Source organism: Lates calcarifer, linkage group LG16_LG22 (assembly GCF_001640805.2).
Source record: "Lates calcarifer isolate ASB-BC8 linkage group LG16_LG22, TLL_Latcal_v3, whole genome shotgun sequence".
Lineage (NCBI taxonomy): Eukaryota > Metazoa > Chordata > Actinopteri > Centropomidae > Lates > Lates calcarifer.
This window is the reverse complement of record NC_066848.1, coordinates 12,024,048-12,051,157: the sequence shown is the minus strand read 5'-3', so window position 1 is coordinate 12,051,157 and position 27,110 is coordinate 12,024,048. Positions and strand designations below refer to the sequence as shown.

At 41.6% G+C, this 27,110-nt stretch overlaps 1 protein-coding gene across 1 annotated transcript in view; it reads right to left on the bottom strand.

Annotated features, from left to right (window-relative positions):
* The window catches only part of LOC108897297 (ankyrin-3-like), a 93,811-nt gene that overhangs the window by 46,672 nt on the left and 20,029 nt on the right, over positions 1–27,110 (bottom strand). The window contains 15 exon segments of the mRNA XM_051076931.1: positions 1,333–1,431; positions 2,943–3,140; positions 3,228–3,326; positions 3,448–3,546; positions 3,804–3,902; positions 4,370–4,567; positions 5,186–5,284; positions 5,756–5,854; positions 7,441–7,539; positions 9,160–9,183; positions 9,711–9,896; positions 11,467–11,565; positions 12,187–12,285; positions 14,775–14,873; positions 15,167–15,268. Of these exon segments, the coding sequence (XP_050932888.1) occupies positions 1,333–1,431; positions 2,943–3,140; positions 3,228–3,326; positions 3,448–3,546; positions 3,804–3,902; positions 4,370–4,567; positions 5,186–5,284; positions 5,756–5,854; positions 7,441–7,539; positions 9,160–9,183; positions 9,711–9,896; positions 11,467–11,565; positions 12,187–12,285; positions 14,775–14,873; positions 15,167–15,268 (1,698 nt within the window).

The following is a 27,110-nucleotide window of genomic DNA, read 5'->3' as shown; positions in this document are numbered from 1 at the left end:
TATATCCCACTCAGCAACCAGGACTGAGTCACCAGGATGCTCAGTGAGCCGCTGGAATGTCCCACTCATTCAACAAACACTTGAAATTACTCAGAAAAAAGTGTCCAGAATACATCCTGATAATCTCATGGGCTGTTACGATGTGTAGTTACAACTATCACATTTTGGGTCAAAAGGTTTTTTGGTCAAAATGTGAGGAAACCAAATAAGTGTCTTTGTCTTTATATTTTTTCTCATCTCTTAAGCAAATGAGTGTCATTAAAATGCAATAAAAGGCCTTATTTTGCTTCATGTTTAGACTCAGGATTACAATGGGACTGATTTTAGCATGACACCACCAAGCAATGTGGAAGCTTCATTATCATACCTGACTGCCATTATGTTAAATGCTCTCAGATGGTAGCACACACACACGCACGCACACACACACACACACACACACACACACACACAGCTAGCTAACATTATAATCAGTGCCAGTAGGCCTGTGCTTAGTAAGTGTGTCAATATGTGTATGCGTACGAGTGTGTGTGTGTGCACGTGTATACAAAGGTGCATATGGAGGTGGAATGAGTACATGTCATCAGGGGAATAAAAGCAAATCTACCCAGAAGGTTTTTGCAGCAGGAAAAGCATCTGTTGGCTGTGTTATGTCCTGGGATCAGTCCTAAACTTGCCACTCCTCCTCACAACCACCCCCCACTGACCCCTGTGTCCAATACAACTCAAAAAGAGCTCTGTTTAATCTCTTAGAGACAGGTTGGATAAGGGCAGGCGACAGAAGACTTGCTGAATGATAAATGGACACAGAATCTGAATGACTTCCTGATTTTGGCCCTTTGTTGGCCAGATCTCACCAGAAAAGTTGTCCACAATTAAAATCTTTTCAAAGCTTCAGGATAACCGCTGCATATGTATCAATTATTTCTTGATATTTTATGTTTTGTTATATAAAGTTATGGTCTACATGCAGCTGTTAATAATTCTATTGGCTATTTCTAACTTCTCTTTAATGATCACAGGAACTTTTAAGGATTAATTTAAATCTATGGCTCTGATCCTGACACACCTTGCTGCTAGCTGTTTGTGATGATGATTTGACGTTATGCTCCTGTTTCCTTTCATTTTTCTCTGCGCAGCCTAATATAGATGCACAGTGACTTCTGTGCCAAGCCCCTCCCTCCTCGGACAGCTAATGTTTTCCAGCAGCAACACATCTGAAAACACCCTTTTATGTTAGCCAAGATTAAGATTCACTCCCTGAAGTGTGCTGTGAACCAGGCCTCTCCTGCTTTTTTTTTTTTTTTTTTTTTTTTTTTAAAGACATCTCACCTTTCCAGCAGCATCAGGTGCAGCCCTCTTCTGTAGGAGGAGACTGGCCACCTCCATCTTGCCATATTTTGCTGCCACATGCAGGGGACTGAACCCTTTCTGTTGAACAGAATAAATAACATACATCAGCAGTGGAAAGATGGAGGGCGTGGAAAGAATAAAGAGGAGTAGAGGAGACGGGTATTCAGACAGGAAGTGAATATTTGCAGTTTTAGGTCAGCCCTTGCTGGCAAGCTCCTCTTCATAACAGCACAGTTTTCTCACACAGTTGTAAAGGAATCTGAATTATTCATGCAATGCCACAGTACCCATTTTTTACTTTAAGAATTAAAAAAATAAACATCTGAAATAGTTTCATCTGAAATTTTAAATTTAGGTTTTATTTTCATCTATCATAAAGTCACTTAATTACCTACAATAAAATGAATGATGACTGATAAATGAGTATTGTTGATGTATGACTTGTATGGCATAAGATTGTTTTAAGGTATGTGATACCCTGAGAAACTAAACCAAAGGCCTTTAATTCCTTATGTACCCCAGATCTATAAATGGATGTTGCATAATGTGATCATGTTAATCTTGGCTTTTATCCTGTGTGTATATGAAGATATTTAAAGACATTAGGTCATATTTTCCAGAGGAATGTGGGACTCCCACAGATTCTCATTCCACGCTCTGAAACACTTGACCTCATTTTGTGTGACTGTTTACAATCGGTTCTCGTACAGTTTATACAGTAAATGATCATTTTGTAGCAAAGACAGATTGCTGGATAGATTCGCTAGGTTTTAATGTTTTCAAATAAAGTCATTGTAATGATATATTTGTTACATAAACATTGCAAATAGGTCAATTCATGGTTCTCATCCACCATTTCCCATTGCCCCTGTTCCCTGGCTGGAATGACATCATTTCCTTGAACAGCTGACTCAGGTGATGTCCCAAAAGATGCTGTGTGTGTGTGTGTGTGTCTGTGCATGTGTGTGTGTGAGAGAGCAATGGCACCATAGGGTTTACCCTTCATTAATCTGTTCCACTGAGAGAGGTCACCTTGCCCCCAGCAACATATCACACACATGCACATACCAGTTCCATAAAGTCTGTTCTACATCTTTCTGACCTTGATCTGTGCAGTTAGTTAGAAAGAATTGACAATATCCATTCATGGTTGACTGCCTGGATGAAAAGAAAAGCCTTTTAATTTTACTCCTGGGGTAAAAGTAAGTGTCTTAAATCACTGTGTCAACACTAATACTACCACTGACCTGAATGTAAAATGCTGTAAAATTGACATGATTCATGTGACAGAAGTTCACAAGATTAGGGGTCTGATACCTGGAGACTATGGATGCTTTTGTTGTGAGGACAGCGTATGTCAGGAGCAACAAACTCTGACTAATAAACATGATAAGACAAGCACCATGGAGGTTATTAAAAACAGAGACTGGTGCCCACTAGTGGAGATATGTGGCACTGAAAGTGCCACAAGTGATCTGTACTGATGTGAACGTCTGTGTTTAGGTGTATGTGCTATCATATTAAAAAAGAAAGAAAGAAAGAAAAAAAAGACAAATGTTCAACTCCATTACATCCTCCACCAGACTTACCTTGGTTGAGGAGGAGAGTGAAGCTCCATTTTCCAGCAGCATGGCCGCAACATCTTGGTGTCCTTCGCGGGCAGCCAGGTGAAGGGGGGTGTAGCCTGAGGTGGTGGCAGCGTTGGCAGAGGCACCGCATTGCAGCAGCTGTTGGACAATGTCGGCTTTCCCCAGCCGACTGGAGATGTGCAACGCTGTCTGGTCATCCTGCACAGAAGGAAAAAGTGACTTTTTTAAAATCGTTTTTTTGTTTTTTCTCTCCGACAGTGATTGATAAAGGCTCCGCGTTCTAACCTTGGACTTGGTCTCCACCTTGGCTCCGTTCTTGAGCAGGTATCGGACTACGTCTGCCTGCCCTGCCCTGGCTGCCATGTGGAGCGCTGTCTCACCACGCTGGAAAACACACAGAAATGGTTGTCAGTGGGAGCTTTCCATATGCAATGATGTGAGATATATATACTTTGAAATAGCAATTACTCCTAACATTTAACTGCATTACAAATGATCCACTCACCACGTTGGTGGTGTTGGGTGATGCTCCGTGGTGTGTCAATGCGTGAACAATGTTCTCATGGCCCATGAAGGCTGCAACATGGATGGGTGTCAGGCCAGACTGCAAGGAAACAGAGATCATCATTACCACGAACCATTAAATATATAACCTCAGTGAAGTTGTGAATTTTCTCTCTCTGAATTAATGTAGAAGTGACATCACATCCAAACTTGCACAAGCCCCATTAAAACAGTGTGTGTTAAATGGTGCAGCTCAGAATACTTAAAGATCAGTACTTTTTAAAGAAAACTCTTCTGGTGCCAAGACCTAAAGAGTTAAGCAGAATAGAATAAATGGGGTCCAGTCTGGTGTAGTACCTCAGTGACAGCCTGGATAGATGCTCCATGTTTAAGCAACAGCTCCATCACTTTGACTCTGTTCTTCTTGCAGGCGATGTGAAGTGGAGTGAAACCGTTCTGCACACACACAGAAAAAGAAGAAGTAAAAATCTCAGTGTAAAGCGCCAACTAGTATCTACATGAATAATAAGGGATGAGCTCTCCATAGTCGCTGTGACTGTGTGACCGCTTTTATTAGATTAATAGGTTGAAGCAAATGATCTGCCAGGAAATTAATGAGCAGTACAGAAAATGTCAGTTGCAAACTACAAGAGTGAGGAGGAAACATTTTCAAATTTTTCTTACTCCACTGAATCCCTTTTATATCCCTCTATGTTAGCTCAATCAACTCTAGACTTTGGAATATAAGATTTGCACCATCACACAATTCCACAATTCTCAAAAATGACACATACAACATAAAAATAAGACTAGCGGCTAATGATATAACTATTAGTCCAGTTATTTGCCTTCAAAAGCCTGTATGTCACTTTTCACTTTCAGCCCCTGTATCCCTCCCACCGGGTTAACCCCTTTATCCCTACCAGGGCCTTGGCATTCGGGTTGGCCTTCTTGTCCACGATGAGCTTCGCCACCTTGTAGTGACCGCAGTGTGCAGCGACGTGCAACGCTGTCAGGTAGTCATTGGTGACGTCGTCCACTGGCACGTCATGCTGGAGCAGAAGCTGGACGCAGTTCAGGTGGTCCCCCTGAGTGGCCATGTGGAGCGGTGACAGGCCGTTCTATAGTGTGGGTGGGGGGAGAGAGGTAAAGAAAGAGAGAGAGAAGGGGAGAGAGAGAGAGAGAGAGAGACAGACAGAGAGCGAAACAAAGAGAGAGAGACAAACACACACGCAGACGGACACATAGACAGATGGACAGACAGACACAGTAAGTTAGGGCGTGGCCATGTGCTGCACAGAAGGACTGTGAAGGAAGTTGTTGAGAAGGTTACAGAAGCATTGTTATAACGAGGTCATTACAACAATGTCTATTTTGTTACACTGGTCGTCCTGCGTGGTCAAACTGTACGGCTACGCAGCGGAGACAGGCTGTTTTGGAGAGGTCGCACAGACGTTATGGAGACAATGCGACAACACTACAGCAACAACAACAGACCTGCTATCTGATTGGATGACAGATTTTCAAAAGCTCTGTGTGCTTAGGAGATCTGGTTTCTGCAAGCAACTGTATATGCAGAGTGTTATTAACAAAGTGTACCCTATTTTGAGTGAAATGTGAGTTATTCTGTTTTATAACAGCCAGTGGAAACAAACAAACAAAAAAACATGTGTTTGTGACCTTTCCTTTCCTATTCTGAATAAAGCAGCCTCTCCTGAATGGATTCTCCCAGTAGCTACCTTGGTCTTGGATAGGATAGGTGCTCCTCGGTCTAGTAGGATTTCTACCACCTGCTCGTGTCCGCTCCTCGCCCCACAGTGAAGCGGTGTCAGACCGTCCTGAAAAAGAAGATAGAGAGCAAATGTGTAAATAAATGATGGGAAACTAAAAATCCCATTCGCTGCCTTTTCTGTATATATTAAACATGTTGGATGTAAAAGAGAATTCAAATAATGAGGTTTGCAGTGTAGCTGCATATGGGTAGGTGGTTCACGTAGTAAATGAGAGTAAGAGTTAGTAAGTCACTGAATGAAAAAATATAATTCTAACTCTTACAAAATTGAGATACTGATCTCACACAGTGAGGAAACATCAACAAACATCACCATTTTGTGGTTGAGTTTTTCTCACAATAAACTTTACAGTTTACTGATTACAACACCTATACATACTGAGGAATGAGTACCATTTTCATACATGCGTGGAAACCAGAAAAGTCCACCTGATAAGCTTCAGCAAAATTCAGCCTCATGTGCTTTATTTCTGAATGTCTTACAGTTTTCTGCAGAGACTTGGATCCAATATCTCACCTTGGTCTTTGCATCAATTTTGGACCCTCTGTCCAGGAGCAGCTTGACCATGTTGCTGTTGCCCCTTTTTGCAGCCACGTGAAGTGGTGTGATGTCATTCTGAGCAAAGAAAAAGAAATGGGTGTTAAGAGTCAGTTGTCAAATCAGATGTAATGGTTTATTATTTACATAAGAGCTAACATTATGCATGCCCATTTAAAACGCCTATAATTAAATTAATTCATTAGATATATTAGAACACATGTAATCTTGCAGATTGCAGCACTCTAACATAAACTCTACGCACTCCTTATTAAGGGTAAATAGTCTTTTATTATCAAGCAAACAGCTGTGAAACAGCTCCACTGTTTAATCCCATCATCTCCGCTGCTGTAGCATCTTCGTGGACCCAACTTGTAATCAGTGTCAAAAAGCAGGACAAACACCAACACTCCTTCACACACTAGCTAGATATAATTAAAAGCCACTGATGACTCTGGTTAACTAATGTCTAATGTGGCAACAAAAACATTTTTAATTGTATTTTTACATTTTCAATTGGCACCCACACTAGACCACAGTAGACCATTGTGAGCCTCAACACCTCTAAAAACATTTTCAGCTATCTTGACTAGTCGATCAGCATAAATACTAACAGTGTTACTGTCATCTCTCAAATTCTGTACTCTTTCAACCTCACTGTTTTCAACCTTACTGTCAAAAATACATTATATGAAATCTGTTCCATGTCTTTGTATTTATGAAGACGGCAGAAGGTTGAATCCTTCAACAAATTTTCTATTGTCCTAAAAAAACTCCTGTTCTTTGAGAACAGAATCCAGTGCACTATCTGGGTCCTCTTGAATTATGCATTTCAAAAATCCAGAAAGCTTCCCTCTAAAGGAACAACATCTCTAAATCACAGAGACTCTTTTTTATGAAATATGCTGCAACTGATTCTCTTTTTCACACCGTGTAATGTACTTGAGAAGAGTTGTGCAACATGTTTTAATTTTGATTGTTTACAGTGTTCCTACTAGGTTATTATGTTTTTTTTAAAGGTGAAGAGTCCCAACAGATGCAAAAGAAAATTAGAGAGCTTAACAGTTCATTTGCAGGGTTCTGGTTTCACATCATTTTACCCCGCTGCAGCAGCAGCAGGTGCCTTCACCTCTAAATGCCAAGTCTGCTATTAATGATAGTTCTGCACACATCCAATATTTACATGTGTGTCCTCAGGTTGAGGATAGTAAACACAAACTGCAGTGTGACTGGGCATTCATAAATGGGCTTTGTTTATCACAGGAGACATGTCACAGTAGAAGAAGCACAGGTGTAAATAATAAAATGAATGGTGGCTGAATTCCACTGAGCTGCTTCATTTTCAGGGTCCTGATAATGTGCATGCTGGATCACTGTCACACTGTCATGGCTTACTGAGACACTTCTGACACATAGTTAATGTCATCAGTAACACCTGTGCTATTCCTACTATGACAAGTGAAAATGTCCTCTGTCAATAACATTTATACACTTTTGGTGATTGAGGGACTGCTCAAGTCACAGTCACGCAAACCAATGTGTCACAAGCTGTTTAGGATCATTGTCTTGGCGTATGTAACATTATACCATATGAACATTCACTCTTGTTTACCTTTAATCTTGCTAATACCCCTCCCAAACAGCAGAGGGCAGGGTAAACTCACCCGAGCCATAAAGTCCACGGCAGCCCCTCTGTTCAGCAGAAGCGTGGCCACATTAATGTTGCCATAGTGAGCGGCGATGTGGAGGGGGGTGAAACCACTCTGAGGATCGAAGAAAGCCGGACCACACGCACATGCAAACAGACAAGCACACACACTACATTACAAACAGTGAAACACACCACTCATATTCTATTTAGCTAGAGACCTTGAGTATTCATTGCAGTCTACAAAGGCCTGTGGTTGACGTACAATAACACTCCATCAGACAAGGACACGTTTTACTATACACTGTTACACTAACACCTGACTTTTCTCACAGTAGTAGAAAAAGTCCTTTTGTTGAAGCATCAAACATGGGGCCAATAGTATGTGGACAACTAGGAGGGGTTTAATTTCAGTGTGGGCTTCTATGTGTTTTCATAATTTAGAGTTAATAACTATAAATCTAATTTACAACATCCTGATGCTTAAAGTGTTCAAAAAAATGTCCTGCAAATGAACCAAATGTCCATTTGTTAACATCTTAAATGAGAGTAATTTCCCAGCAAAACCCCTGGCTTAGTGAGCAACAGCTGTCAAAGCAACAAGAGGACACTGGAAACAATCTGTCCAATGAGTGAGGGAATCTCACATTAAGCTATCTAATCACTCGAATCCCTATTTCAAATAACCAATAATCAAGCGGGAAGCAGGTGTCTCAGACTTTTGTATCTACATATTGGCTGATATCTGGAGTCCCCCACCCCCACGACTACAACTACATATTTCTACACTTCACAATCATATTAGAAACGTAAGGTAACCAAAAATTAAAATAAGCCACAAAAATCTGCCTTCTTGTAGTCAATCTGTGGACATACGGTAGGTAATCTCAGGTGCTTTTTCTATGCAGATTTGTTCACCACAAAGCATGAGCCTCAGATCAACAAAAGCCATTTTGGATGAGTCATATGAGATATCTGGCCAGCCTGCCAAAGCCAGAGAAAAATGCCAACCAAAACAGGCACACCCAGAAGGTGGCCACCTGGCTTTGGTGTGACGAAGGGATCCTTGTTACCATAGAAGCAGAGTCGAGTTAGCTTGCTGTTTTGGTCCCATGCAAAATGCTTTAGGTGCAAGGGTTGAGGATTGGGTGTACTAAAAAATCAATAAGGGACAGACTAGTAAACTAATTAAACTAGCTAGCTGTTGAGGGTGAGGGCTGGGTTCCTTTACAGCTTAATGGGGATTTGGTTGCCATGCAGGTTATGGACAAACTGCTGCTTTTCAATGAATGATAACCACTTTTCATGCTAACACTGGTTATCATGTTAATCAGTTTCATGGACGGACTGTGTCAGGACACATCGGGACAACATTTTGTCAACGCTCACAAAGAATTTGCCAAAAATAACAGCCGAAGCTTAAGCTTTGGACACCATGAAACCATTAGAATCAAGGAAAACCTTGATACCCAAGCCTCCAGCCTCAGGATTAACTAAATCAGTATTAGTGAAACATGCGCTACTCTGACTTTCTCTATGACTAGAGGTATCTACTACATGGATGAAGCGATGAAGAGGAGGAAGACGAGATTGAGTTAAAATGGAAAAGGGGAAGTGACAAAGGGCTGCAGAAACACTACTGCATCAAGTCAGGGGCACTGAAGTGTGTTTTTTTTTTCTGAGTTTTTATGAGCTGCGATGGAGAGACTACATAATATACAGAGTAGAGGTGTACCTCTGTTGTTCTATTCACCATCATCTACAAAGTCAGCCAAAAGAGGAGAGAATTGGCAGTTAGTGAGAAAAAAACAGAGAAGGGCCTCCACTAACATGAAGTGGAGGAGCAGAGATAGGGGAGGAGGAGCTCAGTACAAAACCATTTACGGAAAAAAGTTGTGGACATAAAAACACTCACTGTTGTTATTTACGATTTAGTTAGGGTAAGATTTTAAGTTTTAGAAAGATACTGTCAAACTTAAAATCTCTCCAGCATGACCAAACGGTGCATTCACAAACTACTATGTTCAGTAATGTGTTTAAATATATACAGACAAATTGTACTTCTGCTCCTCACCCCTTTCTGCCAAAGAAAGCATCAAAAACAAATTCAACCAAGAGAGGAGGAGAGGAAGGCAGCTAGAAACATAAACTGACAAATAAAAACCCAAATACCTCAATAATCAAAGAAACAATTAAACAATCAAAGAATCAAAGAGATAAAAAAAATAAAGCAACCAACTGAAGATCCACCTGCAGAGACAGACATAGTCTGACATCGCCACTCACCTTGGACTCAACATCCGCGTTGTGGTCGTTCTGCAGAAGCAGGGCCGCGGCCTTGGTGTCATCCTTGCGGGCGGCGATGTGCAGGGCAGGCAGGCGTACCTTGCCCTTTGTATCGTTCTCCAGTAGCAGGGAGACCACCTGGTCATGGCCCTGCTGGAGGGCCACCGCCAGAGGGGTGAAGCCATCCTGCATGTGAAGGGGGGACAGAGGAGTCATTGATGCTGGATGAGCCCTGCAGTGCATCATTGATGATGGAACTATTACAGGATGGTAGGTGTGACTGGATGGATGATATGAGCAGGTAAAGCGCAGGTTATGAAGAGGTGGTGCCCCAGTATTACATTTGGCTTTTACATTTGTGTAGAGGAAAGCGATGCAAGACATCTGAATCCTGTAAGTTTATAAGCAAGACATAATGCAGGTGTTCCAGTGATTTAAGGGACTTACAGGGACTAATCCTCTTTGTAGTGTACTTCAGTAGGAGAACTAGATAGAAACTTGATTTTGTTAAGTATAAATACCAAGAAACACAAAGGTAACAGTAAGTTTGTATGTTTGTATATGTTTTATTATTCTCCATAAAGTCTGCAAACACTTCTTTTAAACAAGTCAGAGATTACTTTATGATTGTAACTAGAGGTGACATTTTAATATTCATGTCACTATAGTTAATTCTCTTGTTTCAGTTTCACATAATTCTCTGGGATTTCAACCTCAAGACGTATTAGGAGTTTAACCAGCCATGTTTCCAACCCTCCTCTCCATATAGGACGCTAATGTAAGTTACATAAGAAGAGGATGTGGGGAAAAAGGTCTCCATTTATCTCCCACACACATTACCCTCATGATGCATAATTCAACTGAAAGCTCCCTGTTATAGCTGTGTGTTTCTGCATACTGTATATCTGAATATGTGTGTGAAGCACAATTATTTGTGTATATACGTATGCGCTTGCATTTATATATCATGTTCCTGTGAGTACTGGATCTATGTGCAGATCTGTGTGTGTGTGTGCAAACATATCCTATGTGTATGTGTATGCATGTCCTGAAGGGCGTAACCTGTTCTACCATGTAGTCCATAGATATAAACCAATGGACTGTGGACTGGCTTAGGTATTCCATTAGCCTCATCAGCTTTTTGTCTCCATATGTGCACGTGCTTGTGTGTGTATACGTGCGGTTACTGGTAATTATGTGTGTGTATGGGTTCCACGGGCTGAGCAGCGTAAATCAGAGCAGTAACGGCGGCAGCAGCCGTGGAGGAGAGGCAGCGAGCGGAGCAGACCTCACGCGTGACCCGCTCAAGGTCACTCTGCCTCCACCACCACCATACACTACCAATCAATGAAGCTCTGCCTAGTCCCTCATGAAAGAGATGGGGAGGGAGGGAGGAGAGGGGGAGGCGGCAGGAGGAAGGTGAAAGGACAGAGAGGTAAACAGAGAGAGAATGTGAGACAGGAAGGATGAGAAAAAGACAGAGACAGGGGAGTAAAGACAGGACAGAGAGACAAAAGAACAGATGGAGACTCAGGCAGATGCAGAGAGATTGGGGTCGGGATGACAAAGGGAGGGTGGGAAGGAAACAGAGGGGGAGAGGAGATGAAGGTGGTTAGTACAACAGATGTAAAGACTACACATGACTGAGGCAGATAAAATGCATGGACACAATATGATTATAGAGAGGTGGACACAGGACTGGCACACATACACATATGAGCACACACACACACACCCACACACACATGTACAGTACCTCAGTGGCCATACTCTGGCTAGCGCTGTTCTCCAAAAGGAACCGCACCACCTCCAGGTGATTCTCCTGGGCTGCCATGTACAGAGGAGTGAAGCCATTCTGCACACAACAAACATGGCACATTCAAAGACACGTTAAAAGAGGCAAACTTTACTGGTACTTACTAAAAATGGACTGATATTTTCATGTACTCAGTTCCTTTAAATTTGATTTTGGATGTGTTTTTCATTATCTGAACAGTGCAGGCTTTTTCCTCCAGTGATACTCACACTATCAAATGATATCAATGGGCATCTTGAGAACGATTACCAAGACAAAAAAATTTCATCGACAAAACAAAATGTTCAGGTAAAATCTTAGACTTCCGTCTTGCTGTTACATCTCTAGTGGCTTTTTCAGGGTTTGATAAGACCAGAGAGAAATGAGGTGTTTGAAATCTTTCCTCTCACCTTGATCTGATAGAGTTAAATGCAACATGCAAAGACAGCAGTTTCCGTGAGAGGCAGAGGCCTAGTTGGCGTGATGCCAGATTCTGTCAGCCAGGATGTTTGCACCGAGTGATTCCCTCAATGTCATTGACTTCATGATACATTATCAACCAAACAAATGTGTGCATCACTGGAGTGCAATTGCATTAAGTTGCTTCACATCCTAAATGTAGACCAACAGGACCTTACTGTCGTTTTAACATTAATGTTATGCATGTTGAGTGTAACCCACCTGAGATTGTGCGTTGACATTGGCTCCATTGGTGACCAGCTCTTTGACGACTTCCGTTTGGCCAGCCAGCGAGGCTATGTGCAGAGCGGTGTTTCCTTTCTGGATTACATTGGAACAACCACAGGAATGTGCATTAAGCTCTGTCCCACCTGTCCCAGCACACTGCTTTTGCGTGTGTGTGTGTGACTGTTTGTCCTTAAAGTCTGTATAAATCCATTTGCCCCCCGTGAATCCCCTCACACCAGCCACACTTTTGTACGGCTCAGGTTCCCCACCACCCTGCCTGCACTGCCAACAATGTGTCACTTCCGATGCCCTACGTCCCACACATAACTGAGATCTGCCATAAATAAAGGCAGGATAACAGGAGGCTTTTTATGAACCTGTACAGGTCATTGTGAAGGCAGAGTTAACCCCCAGCCTCCCTCCTGGTCGTGTGATACTGGGCTAAGTGCTATTGCGCAATAGTGATCACCTGTCACATGTACTGTAAACTACAGCTATGTCTGCTGAGGCCACAACAGATTAATAAAGAGAGAGACACAACTGTCTCAAGACACTTAGGCCAATTCTAATATTAGTTTGTAATCTGAATCATAGACTGAAATACCCTTACTTAATCACAGTTGACAGGCTATCAACACAGATTATGCTTTATGTTAAACACTTACAGGCCACTGTGCAGACACACATACTTACACGATAATATTCATTGGACTGTTTCCACAGTAACTTTATTGTGCTGTATTTTGGTTTGTAAAAATTCCACTCATCTGAGCCTTTAATAATAAATATTTAGGGAAACACTAGGATACATGCATCTTTCTCTTCAGGGGGGTGGACACAACATCATGAACACCAGTGCAATATAGTGAAGTCTAATGCAACAGCTCTGCAATATACAATATACTACCTTCATGAAGCTTAAAAGTTTCAGATTTTTGTAAGAGCATTGTTAATTCGACTCTTATGTAATTTTTGGCACTAGCATGTTTAGCGTTGTTGAGATGCTGACTGCATTCTTTTGCACCATTAAACCTCTAAACACCAGCACAGCACGATAATCCACACGGTAATTTGCAAAGTGCTCACTAGCGACATGTTTCATTTGTTTTCCAAACAATATCCACTCTTGTAAAACCATATCTGCTCAAAGCATCTAAAGCATGATTAAACTTTTACATGGTTATATTTAGGCACAGAAAGTACTTTAGTGTTTAAAGTTAGAGAAAGATCATATTCTCGATTAAATGCTGAAAAAGTCAGTAGCATTTTAGAGCACAAGACAAAACATTAATTAATTAACATTGATTCAAAACCACCATCTGTGCTGAGTATGCCCGTCACCCACACCAATAACCTCAAAATGACTTGCTTGTTAGAACAAAACCGTAGCAATTCTAGCAATTCAAGGTGGAAAACCATTTCCAATTTCCATCAAAAACATCTCTGGCAAAACAAATTAGAAGTATATAAAAGTAACTTCTAAGAGATAGGTTTGCACCATTAACACATCATAAACACATCATCTTAGTGGTCCAGTGAAACCTTATTCAGACTAAACAATTAGGTTAAACCATCTCTCTCTGACTGTTTCAAACTGAACAGTCAAAGCGTCACAAAATCTAGTGCAATACAGTAAAACAGCCCCAGGATGAAAATCAACATCTCTTTGACAGTCTCAACACTGTAAGCTTCACAAGGGCAGCATTTGTCACAGAGCTGCTAAGGGGCTAATGAACCGAGGAAAAGGCCTCCTGTTTAATTCTCCCACAACAAGAGCAGCACGACATTAGAGGGGCGGATACACAATTAACTTAAGTATCAAACACCCACACAGCCTGACTGAAACACTCTGTGCTTCTAAATCTAGGTAGCCACCATAGCACTGCCTCCCTGACATAAAATACAAATTGATAGCCATTAGGGTGCAGGCAGTGGATTCCCAAGATCTCAAGCTAATCCTTCAGCACCCTCAGGGTCACAATAAAGAGATGCTTTAATTGGGGAGATTTTCTCCTTGATCTTGAATATTTCATTGTGTCCTGTGTTTATGTCAGCACCAGGCATGTGGCCTGTGGCGGAGGAGCTGAACGAGACGACTAAATGGGAGTGAAAGCCTTCTGGGTGCAAATCTGGATCATGTTTTCAGTGGCTCTCCCTCTCAGCTCCTTTTAGCATCAGAGTAAAGATGTTTCAAAGGAGGAGAACCCTCCCCTGACATATTTTACTATATGATATTATATTGTACACAGTATATCACTACAGCTACCTACCTTGTTTTTTATTACATACAATTCCAATTAATTAACATTCTGCTGGTGAAATTATACTGAACTCATTTTGCTTCAATCTGACATATATTTTATTTTGCTTCCTCAATTCTCCACTATTTCCAGTGGCGATCCCCACAGGGATCATTAAATATTGATCCAATATTAAACCCTAATGAAGGTTGTACATTCGCAGTAGTCATACTGTAACAGGACGCTGTTTAATCCTACGCTGCAGCCATGTTTTCAGCTGGATCCAAATATAGTCCTCAGTAACATCAGCTGAGCTGCAATAGGTGACGGGGTGGGTCTTACCTTTGTGGCTGCATCCACAGTGGCTCCAAGCTTCAGCAGCTCAGCAACAACCTCTACATGCCCCTCTTTGGAGGCTAGATGAAGAGCGTTCAGACCATTCTGAGAAAGAAACATATTTAGCAGAGTTAGTGTTGTTCATGCAATAAAATATACTTTGACATAGAATAGGAATTGTGTTCAATGGGATGAGTTAAAATCATAAAATATTTAAAAATATTTAAATTCTGCTTATACAGTTAGACATGAGCCCTTGAGGTGCTCATTTGGAATTTAGCTGATACAGCAGTATGTTATGTATGTAGGAAAGAATAACCTAATATTCTTCTTCAACCCCAAGATGGACAAACATTCACATAAGCATTGTTTCTTAATAATAGTCTCAGAAAATGTACCTGATTGCAAATGTTGATTTCCACCCCAGACTTGAGGTAGTCAAGGACCTTTTCAAGGTTCCCTGCCCGGGCAGCTCGCAGGTAACTGGCATTACTGTCAGACTGGAGAGGAGAAAACAAGGAGAGCAAAAGAGAGGCAGAGAAGACAGAGAGAGAAAGACAGAGGAGGTGAGTATGTCAGGTCAGACACTGGCCACATGCTTATCTGCATCAAATTATCAGACTGTTACAATTATGCGCACAGGAGAACAAAAGCACATACAAATGCCCAAGTTTTACTGTACCAGGTAGAACTCTGTCATAATTTCTCAGACATCCGAAACACATCTTAACGGGGGTAAAAGCAAAGCCAACATCGACGCACACAGTGAGTCCATTGTCCCATTAAAACCAGGCTATAAGTCAGCTAAAACTCAAACATCTGAAAAAGTAAATCCATGAGAAAGCAAACAGAGCCACAGTGTATCATCCCAGCAATTTAAGTCATCCTCCATCATCCATCAGATCCCACCGAACTGTTATTTCAGCTTTGTTAAATCCAAATGTCTCTGATTCCCAAAGGTAGGAAGTTCAGTGACCGGGTGGCCCTTACAGCTGCTACAGATACCTCCTCTCTTCCACAGAAATCTCTTCTGAATCCACCAGCAAAGCGGTTATGAGTCTACGTCGCTGTGCTACAAGAAGCAGAGCATCCTCTATTCTGCTTGGCTGTCCTTTATTTCACTACAGAAATAGGGCTTTGCACACCAAAATAAAATGATGAGGCAAGCATTCTTTTGCCCCTATAACAAATGTGGCGTGCATGTGTGTGAGAGGAGGAGAGAGGGAGGGGGAGAGATCGAAAGAACGATGAGGGTACACAAAGAAAAAGAGATGGAGAAAGCTGAGGAGAGAGAGAAGAAGAGAGGCAGGCTGTGTTTCTTTTCTGTGTTCATGTTAGCTCCTAGGACATTTGGTTTGACATAAAATGACACACAGCAAACTCTGCACATTTTCTCTGCCTTCTTCGTAGCAGCCTTGCAAAGAGCATTTTGTAAAACTCAGCACTGGAGCTGCTGAGAGCAGGAGAGAGAGAAGCTGTGAAGTGCTGTTCTATAATAGAGGCTCAAAAACCAAATTCCCCTGAATTATCAAAAGCCCAGACCTGCTAAATTTAGCCTTGTGTCCAGAGACACTTAGGATAAACTCAGCAGGGCCGACCGGTACGAGCAGTTATCCAACATTGTGCTCTCCACCTCCCCCTTGGCCGTGCTTTTCCAGAAATAACTCTGACGAACACAGAGGGATCTGACCCAAAGCCAAAATGTGAGACATTCAGCATCAGATTATTCCACTGATATGCTGTATAAAACCGTGAGAGGAAAATATTTGTCTGTGTGTGCTCATGCATACATATGAAGACAAACAAAATAATGGCAGATGAACTGATGTTAACTGGAAACCAAGTCATTTCCTGGGAGACCATTAAGCTAAAGCTCGTATCTCTAAAAGAAATCAGCTCACCACTAGAAATGTCTTCTTCCTTTTTCCATAACCCCCAACTCCCAGAGGACTGTTTGATAGCAGTGAACTACTAATGATATTTCTGTTCTTGTGGCCTTGAGAAAAGTCACAGGACAGACTATCAGAGAGCCTGAGCCAGCACGATCACTGAGCGACAAATATGAACCATGGGTCAAGAACCATTACAGAAAATACTGTAAATCGCCACCATTCAGAAGTAGACATATGGAGGTGACATTATAAAGTGTAAAAGGTTTAAAGGAACATGTTAAAAGCAAGGAGGCTGCTGTAAATAATCAAGTCCCTGAAAGCAGCTGCACTGTGCAGTGAAATAGGCCATTGACTGTGAAAACTCATAAACATCCAGTACAGCAGCCTGAATCTCCTGTTGACTAACTACAAAAAGTTTTAGGAACAGTGTAGATATGCAAATGGACACTCTGTAGCAGAACTCATTTGCTCATGTACCAGATTGCGCTATGTTTTTATTATTCTGGATGTCAGTTAGCAAACTAATTAGATGGATCAAGGGACGATGCAAATCAAAAACACACCAATAAATCCAGTAGTGCTGGATATATTTTCTTTTATATGCACATTTTACATTTTTGTATTCATCTTTTATGTCTTTCAGATTTTTCTGGTATTTATCTTATTGTATTCTCCCCTCCCTGCACTTGGGTCAACATTGTAGCTTTTAAGTGTTCCATATGCTCAAAAGTCCAACTTTGAGATGACCCTAATGTTTCACTCAGAATGTCACCATCAGTCCCAGCTTCATCATGAATTATTCAAGTCAAGTTATATCCACGTAATATAATATCTGTGCCGCATGTGTGTGTCTGCAAATGCCTCCACACTGGTACACATCCCAACAGTTGTCCTGTATCTTACATAATCAGCATGTGTCCTCAGTGTGTGCCACGCCGCGTACAGCATGACTGACTGTGCGACCATGACTCTCAGGCTTTGTTGAGTGTCACCAAATGCTGGTCCTGCTCTAAAACCTCTGACATGAAAACACATGGGTTACTCTGCTGCGGACAGGCAGTATGCGTTACAACCACTCAGTGATTTACACCATTATACATTATATAAGTCATACATAATATCCAATACAGATGTTAGTATTAATGGAGATGGTTAGTTTGTGCTGGCAGATGTTTCAGAAACCCCTACATACATGCTATCACTTTAGAGAAAGATACAGTGCATCTCTAAAAATGCAGAAGTCTAAGAGTATTTTTAAATTTAAGGTTTTAAAGTACACATTTAGTTTTCAAAGGTTACCATTTGGCAATGATCTTTTAAATATTCCACAGTGCTCTTGGCTTCTCCTTCCACATCTGCCCAAGCTAAAGTGCCAACAGATTAAGTCGTCTTCATCCATAAGTCACTATTCAGCGCTCTCGTCATTTTATCCCTTAATGCCTGCAGTGAAAACCAGTGACCAACATGTCCAACCCACCATCCACGTCCCATCTACGTCCAACATGACGGATCTTGAAGTCTTTGTGAATGAAGCATTACAGAGGACAGGGCGAGAGATTAGTAAGAGAAATATCATTAAGCCCTCCACAGATCAGAGGTTCAAAGAAAATGGGGCCATTAAAGACTAGGTTAAGCCTGAAGGAAAGCATTAATCTAATGTTAGATAGAAGAGAGAGGATGAGAGAGAGAGAGAGAGACGGAGAGAGAAATCTGACATACAAGTGATAACTGGAATAGCTGTGAATTACACCATCATTCCCAATTACAGTCTCACAAAGTCAAAAATGCAGCTAATTTCTGGGTAAGTTGCTGTAAAAAATGACAATTAATCATCTCAGTTCTAATTAAAAATGCCCTCTGGTAACTGACTGGTGTCTTGAAATGCTCATTAATAGGGAGAGGAAAAACTCAAATACACAGTGAAGCCTAAGTATTGCCAGTTAAAGGGCTGTAATATGTAGGTTTCATCAGATTACTGTATCTGTTTCTTATCGTGAAAATTGTTGGGGATGTGCTACACATTAAAGCTCAGCCTGCAACATCAACAGAGGGCAAACCCTTGATAAAGTATACAACATACTACATGTAGTATGTGGAATCTGTCATGATCTCAAATAGAGCCAGAGCAGTCAGGTTTTGGGTGGCTGGAGATGGAGATTCATGACAGTTTGGAGCTGGAGAGCATTTGTTTTCATTCTGCTGAATCTGTACTTGGCACTTCTTCTCCTCATGACATCAACACAGCGATAGTCTAAATGGATAGAGGATATTAGTTGTATAAAGACTGATAGCCCCGGGGTGCCAGACTGCAATGATGTCAGCCTGGCACTCGGCACCCGACCATGTAACGAATACAGAAAAGTTGCACAGCGTTTTGCACTGCAGCTACGTATCAGAAGGGGATACGTGAGTACGTACATGTCACATGTACACACACTTTTGTGCATTGTTCACATGCAGGTAAAAATATGTACACACAAACACAGACGCACAGGGCATGTTGATGTCATCACTGTAGACTCTAGGGGTTACTGAGCGAGCTTAGAAGAGGAGAGCCAGACCAGCAGCGACTGTATTGTTCCACTTTATCCCCTGCTCTCCTGACAGCACAAAACACTCAGCGCTCCACAGCTCTATGAGTACAAAGCCAGGGGCGTCCAGCGGTGGGCCACAACAGCCGCCGCCGCCAACGAGCCTCATCCCCACCAACAACTGCATCCATTTCTCTCATCTTTCAACTCTCATACTTCCTCAGTCCTCTGCCCTGCTCAGCCCCTCATAGTATCCTGATTTCTCTCTTTCTTTTTGAGGCTAAAAATAGAAAACGCTATCGCTGAATTAATGCCCCCATTTCACTATCAACATGCTCATGCCAGAAAATCATTATTAAGCTTTGGAGAGATATGGATGGAAAGCATGTTATTGACAACACAATGAATGGAAATCTATAACAGGAGTGTTTACATTTTAGACCCTCCTCAGATTTCAAGTGTACAAAATGTTCTGTGTGTTCAGTGCATCAACATCTGCTTCACAGTTCTTGTGGCTGTAAATATCATATGCTGTTATCGTAAGCAGCAACATCACTCTAATACATCTCTCTATTGAGAAGCACTACACGTTTCAGGAGCACTACAAGCAGGAGTCGAGTGATTTAATGTGCCATGTGTAGACAGTGTCCTGCCTCCTAATGGTCACTTGGAGGAATGATTGTGAATTACAGTGCGAGTAAGGAAGTAAATGAATGAATGAATGAATGAATGTGTGTGGGTAAATATTTTCTGGTTCCATTAAGTCTTTCACAGTTAAAAAGATAAAAATAAATAAAAGTTTCTCACAGACAACTATCTCCACCGAATGAGAGCTTTACTGAGAAAGAAACTCATACTGCATTCATCAAATTCTACACAAGCTTTGTTTGTGATTCAGCTCAGTATTTTCACATGTTTCACTGTCTCTAATAGAACACAGAGTTACCAGACATATGCAGTGCATGCTTCAGTGTGTTAAGAGCTTACTGGTGATGAATTCCTCAAAGTCTTGCTTCTATCTTAAAGGAATATGATTGACATTTTGGGGAACACAGTTTATTCACTTTCTTGTTGACAGTTAGATATTGTAAAAACTCTCATGCCTGTATGCAAAGTATAAGGCTAGAGCTGGGAGTTGGCAAGCTTAGCTTAGCATTAAGAAAAAGAAAAAAGAAAAGAAAGCCTATTAGCACTTCTACAGCTCAACAATCATGTTATATCTTGTTTGGGGAACACAAATAAGCACATTTCCCAAAATGTCAAACTATTCCCTTAAAGTAAAATCATATAAACAACATGAATGCACGCTGTACATTCTGGATATGCAGGTGCAACTACCAGACTAGGCACCAAATATCCTAATGTGTGCTGAAAAAATCCTGTATATTATTGTAATGCAGTATCAAACACTCCCCATTTCAAGCACTGTTCATCTGAGTGCAGCAGATCAGCTGACTTTCCAAGTTCATACACACCCTAACACCCGATCAGTCATAATGCATGATAGAGGACTACTTCATTCTAGTGGTATGGTGCACTGCTGAATTCACTACATCAACCTCTGAGACAGTCAATAAGCTCACTCACATCGCCATATCACAACACAAATCAAACGTATTCAGGAATAAAAAGACACATTAAAAATGTAAGAGTGAATCCAAATATTTGCTCTACTCACTTGTGTTAGGAAGACAGCACCCTCTTCAACAGCCATGTTCTCCTTTCTTTCCCCCTTTCTTTCTCTCCTCTGTATGAAGAGGAGTGAAACCTGAGCTCACTGAGCCAAGCAGCCAACAGCCAACCAGTCATCTATTCAGTCAGTCAAGTCAGTCAGCTCTGTCCTTATCTTAACCTCATGGGCATCCATCCCACTCAGAGGAAAGAGCAACATGCCATTGGCTCAGGTAACAGAGTAAAATATATATATATATATATATCTCAGAGCACATCAAGAGATGCTAGCACTGGAGGATACAACAGCTCCTTCCGCTGTCTGGTCGATGGCCTGCACCGGATAGAGGGATGGTGGGAGGAAAGAAATGAGTGGGGGTCTATCTAACTCTGCGGTGGTGAGTAAACAAAGCGCTGAGCGTCTTGCAGTCTTTCACGCTGCAGAAAGGACACACGCCAAATCCCCTCTGCTGCCTCTCTCCCTCCCCTGTCCCCCTCTCTATCTCTCTCTCTCTCTCTTTTTTTTAAAAATGTGTCAACGAGGGTAAATCCCTGCTGCCTCACAGAAGCTGGCCCCTGCCCCAGAAAGCACCTTCGGATGGGGAGGGTGCAGGAGGAGCACCCTGACTTACCATAATAGCTGAGGTTTCTCCCTCCCTCTCTGCCTCCTTCCTTTTCTTCCTCACCTTCATTTAGTCTGAGGGGTGGGGTAGGGGTAGTAGTGGTGGTGGGGTGGTCGGGGGGTGGTGGTGGCGGCGGCGGCGGCTTTGAGTGTGATCTTGATATCCAAGGTTGGGGAGGTAAGCGGGGAGAGGGGCTGAACTGAAAATAGCAGCTGAAACAAATACTTTAGCGAAAATGACTCGAGTGGGATATGTCACCCACCCCACACACACACACCACCCTTCTCCCCTCTCATGTTATCCCACCCACTCTCCCTGTTTCCCTCCCACTCATTCTTTCTGGCTCACTCCCCCTCTGCCTCCCTCAGCCTCTGCCAGCACACGGCTCTTTATTGTCATCCTGCTTATCAGCTTTTTCCCCCCCTAACAAAGAACAGCGTTAGAGTGTGTCTAGGCTGGGCTTGCTCTACCCAGCTGGAGTGAACCAGGAAGGTCTCAGTACATGAGGGGCTTGCAGTGTAGTGTTGTTCCATGTGTGTCTACTAGGGGAGTTTATGAGTTGAATAACAGCAGAGAACAACAACAATAACACCAGACGCTATTTTGGGGGGCAAGTGGACCAGTGGGGCCCTCCTAACAGTCAATGGGGACACTTTACCAGAGGATTAGGGGCTTTTCCCTTGGTATTAGGGACACCCTCTGTCCTCCCACCTCTCACCCCTCAGCAGACACACCCCACTGCAGTCAGCTGAGTGGGAACTGGGGATGAGAAGTGAAAAGCTCACCCCCACTGATTTCTCCTCACCAATCACTGCACTGCTCTCCTGGAAAATGTACATAAGGGGCTTGGATCTGATCACTATCTATGTGAGCAGATGAGGCAAGGCAGTTGAGGTTGGTAGTGTAGCATGCAGTGTAACTAGCGTATCCATATTATATGTTTGATCTCGGGTTATTACACCTGTAGGTGGTACGGGATCAGATAATCTTATCTTGGAGGACCACCTACAATTGTGAAGCACCCGAAAGCTTTTATTTTCATGTTTGAGGAACTAAATGGTATCTCAGTTTTATTCTGTATTTAAGTCAGGTTTTATCCTGTACTTTTCTATCTGTCAACAAATCCACCCCCCCCCCCAAAAAACAAACAAAACAAAACAAAACAAAACAATGTAGTAGCCCATCTCCCCATCTTTTCGCACATTCTTATCCTATCTGTTGCACTCTGCTCTAAGTCCACTGGTTAAAAAACAGGAGTAAAAAGTGCATTTGCTGGGACTATTTGATGTGATAGCATGTAGTGTATTTACAGTAGCTGAACAGTTTACGTGGGATTGTCTCAAAATAAAATCTCAGTCACCCAGTGCAACAGTGTGGCTTACTAATGTGCTTTTAATAGTTTTTGGACAACTGTGGAGGTCTATGGCTTTGAGCAATGAACTATATACAGAAAATATCTGTTAGTACATCATTAGTTTTATCATTAGATAAAAAAAACAAACAAACAAAAAAAAAACTGAATATCATTATCCTGTGAATACTCAAGTACAGTGTTAAATTTAAGGAGATTTCACAGTTATGGTAAATTATCTATGGTTAAGAATGGTTTGGCAAATGAACACAACATCATGACCACCTCGACCTCTACACCTTTACTGTGGTGCAGTATTGCTGAATGTAAACACAGTTCCTACGGATGCTTGGCTAATACATATGTTTGTTGTTAGTGAAAAGCCACTCTCCACAGATGAGTAAACAAATACTCCCATCATTAACGTCTAGCAAATGGAAAATCCCTGGGACACACCGCTCTGTGGCCACTCTTTCCTGTCTGCCTGCAGCATTTTGATAATAAACGATAAGCACAGCTCATCAGCATCACACCCATACGTGTTATTTATAGCGGCCGTCCTGGCAGCACTGCCTGTAATATCAAAAACACTAATGTACACGTTCACACAGGCAGTCACATGAACCTCATCCATCCCTCAGCCGCTGCTTTCACATTCTGTCACCATTCCAAAGGAATGGCACCACTTGCATTATGGGTATTTTCCAGTGCTATCAGCTTTCGGATGAAAGACAAAGAGAGTTAGAGACGGTCGACGAGAGACAGGGAGATTCAAAAGGAGAGCGAGACAGAGAGTGGTGTACGTGAGAGCTGACAGAGGGAGTGACAGATGCTCTGGACCAGAAGAGGCGAGTTGAACATGTGATTGGTGGATCACAGGCCCCTTCGCGCTAACACTGCAGCGAGCAGCATGGAAACGGCAGGGTTGCCATGGCTACGGGGGAGGTTACAACAGAAGAGGAAGGGAGTCAAGCCCACTTATGGAAAATTATCTCTTTTGACACAGTTGTGTCTTAGTCTTATGTCACTGCCTGTCAATAATCACACGCACAAAATGGCTTGATACATTATCATTCTAACTGTGGCATTTCACATTGTATTTGTGTATTTACAGTACTTTTGTATTTGAGCATTGAAATTCTATAATTAGCAGGAAGTCAAATGTGTAAAACTGAGAGATGGTTGATTTGAATAAAATCTTCACAGTCACAGTATACAGTATGAGTACATAGGTTCCTTGAGAAACCATTTATAGATAAAATCACTAGATGGGAATAAGCAGTAAGCGACACTGAAAATGAGTCCACTTCAGAAAATAATGTGCAATGTGAAAGTGAACCACATAAGAAGAATTATTTACAATTATTGCATATTTACAATAACTAAATCCAAGACAATATTAGTTCTTATATCAAGATATACTGACTATCTCTCACCAGTTGGCCAAAATACGATCAACGTACAATAACTTATACCACAGATCACCAATTAAAAGCATTATAATATTTCTTGGAAGTAGAGCTTTGCTCCAGAACTGTATTATGCTTGTGGCATCCAACCTTAAAAAAACAGATATGCTTATATATTCAAAGGGAATAGACATAGCTGTGGGCAAATCCAATTGTCTCCTGGCTGGCTTTCCTTTCCCACTTTCATAAACATAATAGCCAAGCTCAGCCATCTCAGAGGAGCTGTAAAATATCACACCATCCCTATTCTGGAGAGAATCCTCAGTATCTGTAGAGAAGCTACAACACACACACACAGCAGACAGATATTTACTGCTCTTGCTGCATGGAGCTCGCTCAAGGGCACAGCTCCTCTCTGTCACCTGGGACATGAAACCGCTGGGGAGGGAGGGGCAGAAGAGGAGGAAGCGAGGGAGGGGGCTAAGAAGGCAGAGAGGAAGGGCAGGAAACTGAGAAAGAGGAGGAGAGGAGGGAGGGAACTGAATAAGCAAACCTCAGACATCATCACACACCACCACCATGCATGCTCTCCAGATTCATTATCAAGTTATTACTTTATTAGAAAACCCCTACAATGTAAAATATCTATGAAATATATTTTAATCTATATTAATAAACTATATTCCTATTATTTCATACTTGTTTTGAGGCTGATGGAGGTGTGCTGAGGTGACACACAGCGGAAAAAACTGAAAAAAATATATTTCCAATCTTACCATATGTTGCTCTACTACTGCTGCACACATGAAGTCACCTGTCTCTGTACTGTCTAGCACCAGGGACAATAATGCTGACACTGATGTGGGGAAGACTTGAATGTCGCATTGGATTACATCCAACTGACTAGTCAGCTGCACAGGTGAAATCTACACACTAGTGCACCATGCTTGATCAATAGTTGTCCCGCCAACAAGTCACCATAAAACAGAGCTCCAGAAGAGCAAGGGTGAGACAGTCAAATACAAACAGGGCAGGGGGAGACAGAAAGAAAGTGGAAGAGTGGGGTTGGGCAGGGCTGAGAGGGGAAAAGTCAGAGAGTGAGGCAAGACAGTCAGAGAGGCAGAAAAGAGTGAGAGTATAGATGAGATAACCAATAAGTAAATTAGTCGACTGACAAAAAGTAATCTGTTTTGATCGTGAATTAATCATTTCAGTGATTATTCAAGGGAAAAAAAGACAAATATACACTGGTTTCATGTTCTGAAACAGCAGTATTTGCTGCTTTTCTTTGTCATATGTCATTCTAAACTAAATATATGTGGGTTTAACGCTGCTGGTTGGACAAAAGCAGACATTAGAAGACATTAGCTTTGACACTTTGGGTATTTTTATGCTATTTCTTGACTTAATACAGACCAAACAGTTCATAGATCGATAAAAAAAATAAACCACAAAGTAATCAATGATGAAAATGAGAGACATGAGAGATTGTGAGAGAGAAACAGAACAGGAGAGGACACATTGATGGCAACAGAAGCAAAGACAGAAAATAGAAGGACAGGGCTCCTGACCTAACAGGGACCAGAAACCAAAGAAAACTAAACAACATATCAAAGTTTGGTTAAATCTGGAACAATGTCAGAGACATTAAACTCCTCCTCCTCCTCCTCTCATCTCTGCTTTTCCTCCTCTAGCCCCAGTTTGACCTGCAGCAGACTCTGTGTAACAGTCAAACACTGGACTCTGGTGGACAACCTCCAGCATGACAACTGTACAAAACATCACAGGCCTCACTCTTGGTCATGAGAGTACATGACCACAGGACAGGTTATAATATATAATATGATTTACTTTACCGACTCATAGGATCCAACAGTTTCTCTCAGTCCGCACTTTCTGGTTTGATACCCTTCTCTTTCTTCCTCTTTTATCCTTATCTTTTATTTGCAGTTTTGCAAATCATTGCCAAAATGTCATCAGTATAAGACACAGACATGTAGCTTTAATGTCACGAGTTCCAAAGCACAAAGTAGGAATTATTAACACAGTATAAAAATATGTCTTTTACCAATCAGATATCCAGGTTACAACTAGCCTAAAAATTTCAATAATCCACACAGCTGAGAGGTGAAGTTATCTCAAGGTAATGACTAAAGAGATGTCCATAAACCATCATAAAACACCTTTTGTGTCAAAAAAGGCAGTTCTCTATAGAGACATTTTCTTATGAGTGAGTTTCCAATCTGTGATACAGTAGTGGCACATAAAAATGCAAATGACTAACCAGTAGACGGGCTGAAATTACGATTCCAAATAATATGGTGTGAACAGCAGGTAGTGTACACGAGCTGCGGGAGCTGAAATTAGAGAAGAGGTGTACTGTAAATGTGTGTGTGCAGCTGTATAGAAGACAGCACTGAGGTACATGTGATACTAAAATGTATGGATTTCAGTGAGTGAGTGTGTGGGTAAAATGTGACAAAGAAAGAGGTCAGTCCATTGAAAAGACTTTAGAGAAGACTAAAGCTTATAAAGTTGATAACATCAAGTCCCCTAATCACAAAGCTCAGTCCCTACCTCCCCCTCTTCCCATTAAAAGTATCCAAAGTAGTCCAACAGAATGAAAATATGATGGCTGTTTGTGTGATGTATATTAAATCATACCTGATAAAATCCATTCACAATACTGAAAAAGAAGAAAAGTTCTGTTTTGTTTTTTTACTGAGAGATTATATTCTTGTTTGCCGACACAGCACACATATGACAACACACACACTCATTTTACACAGAGAGAGATAATTGATCAGGCAAAAGCAACATAGATCAATTTTTTCTTGTCATATAAACTTGAGCAGCCTGAACTGA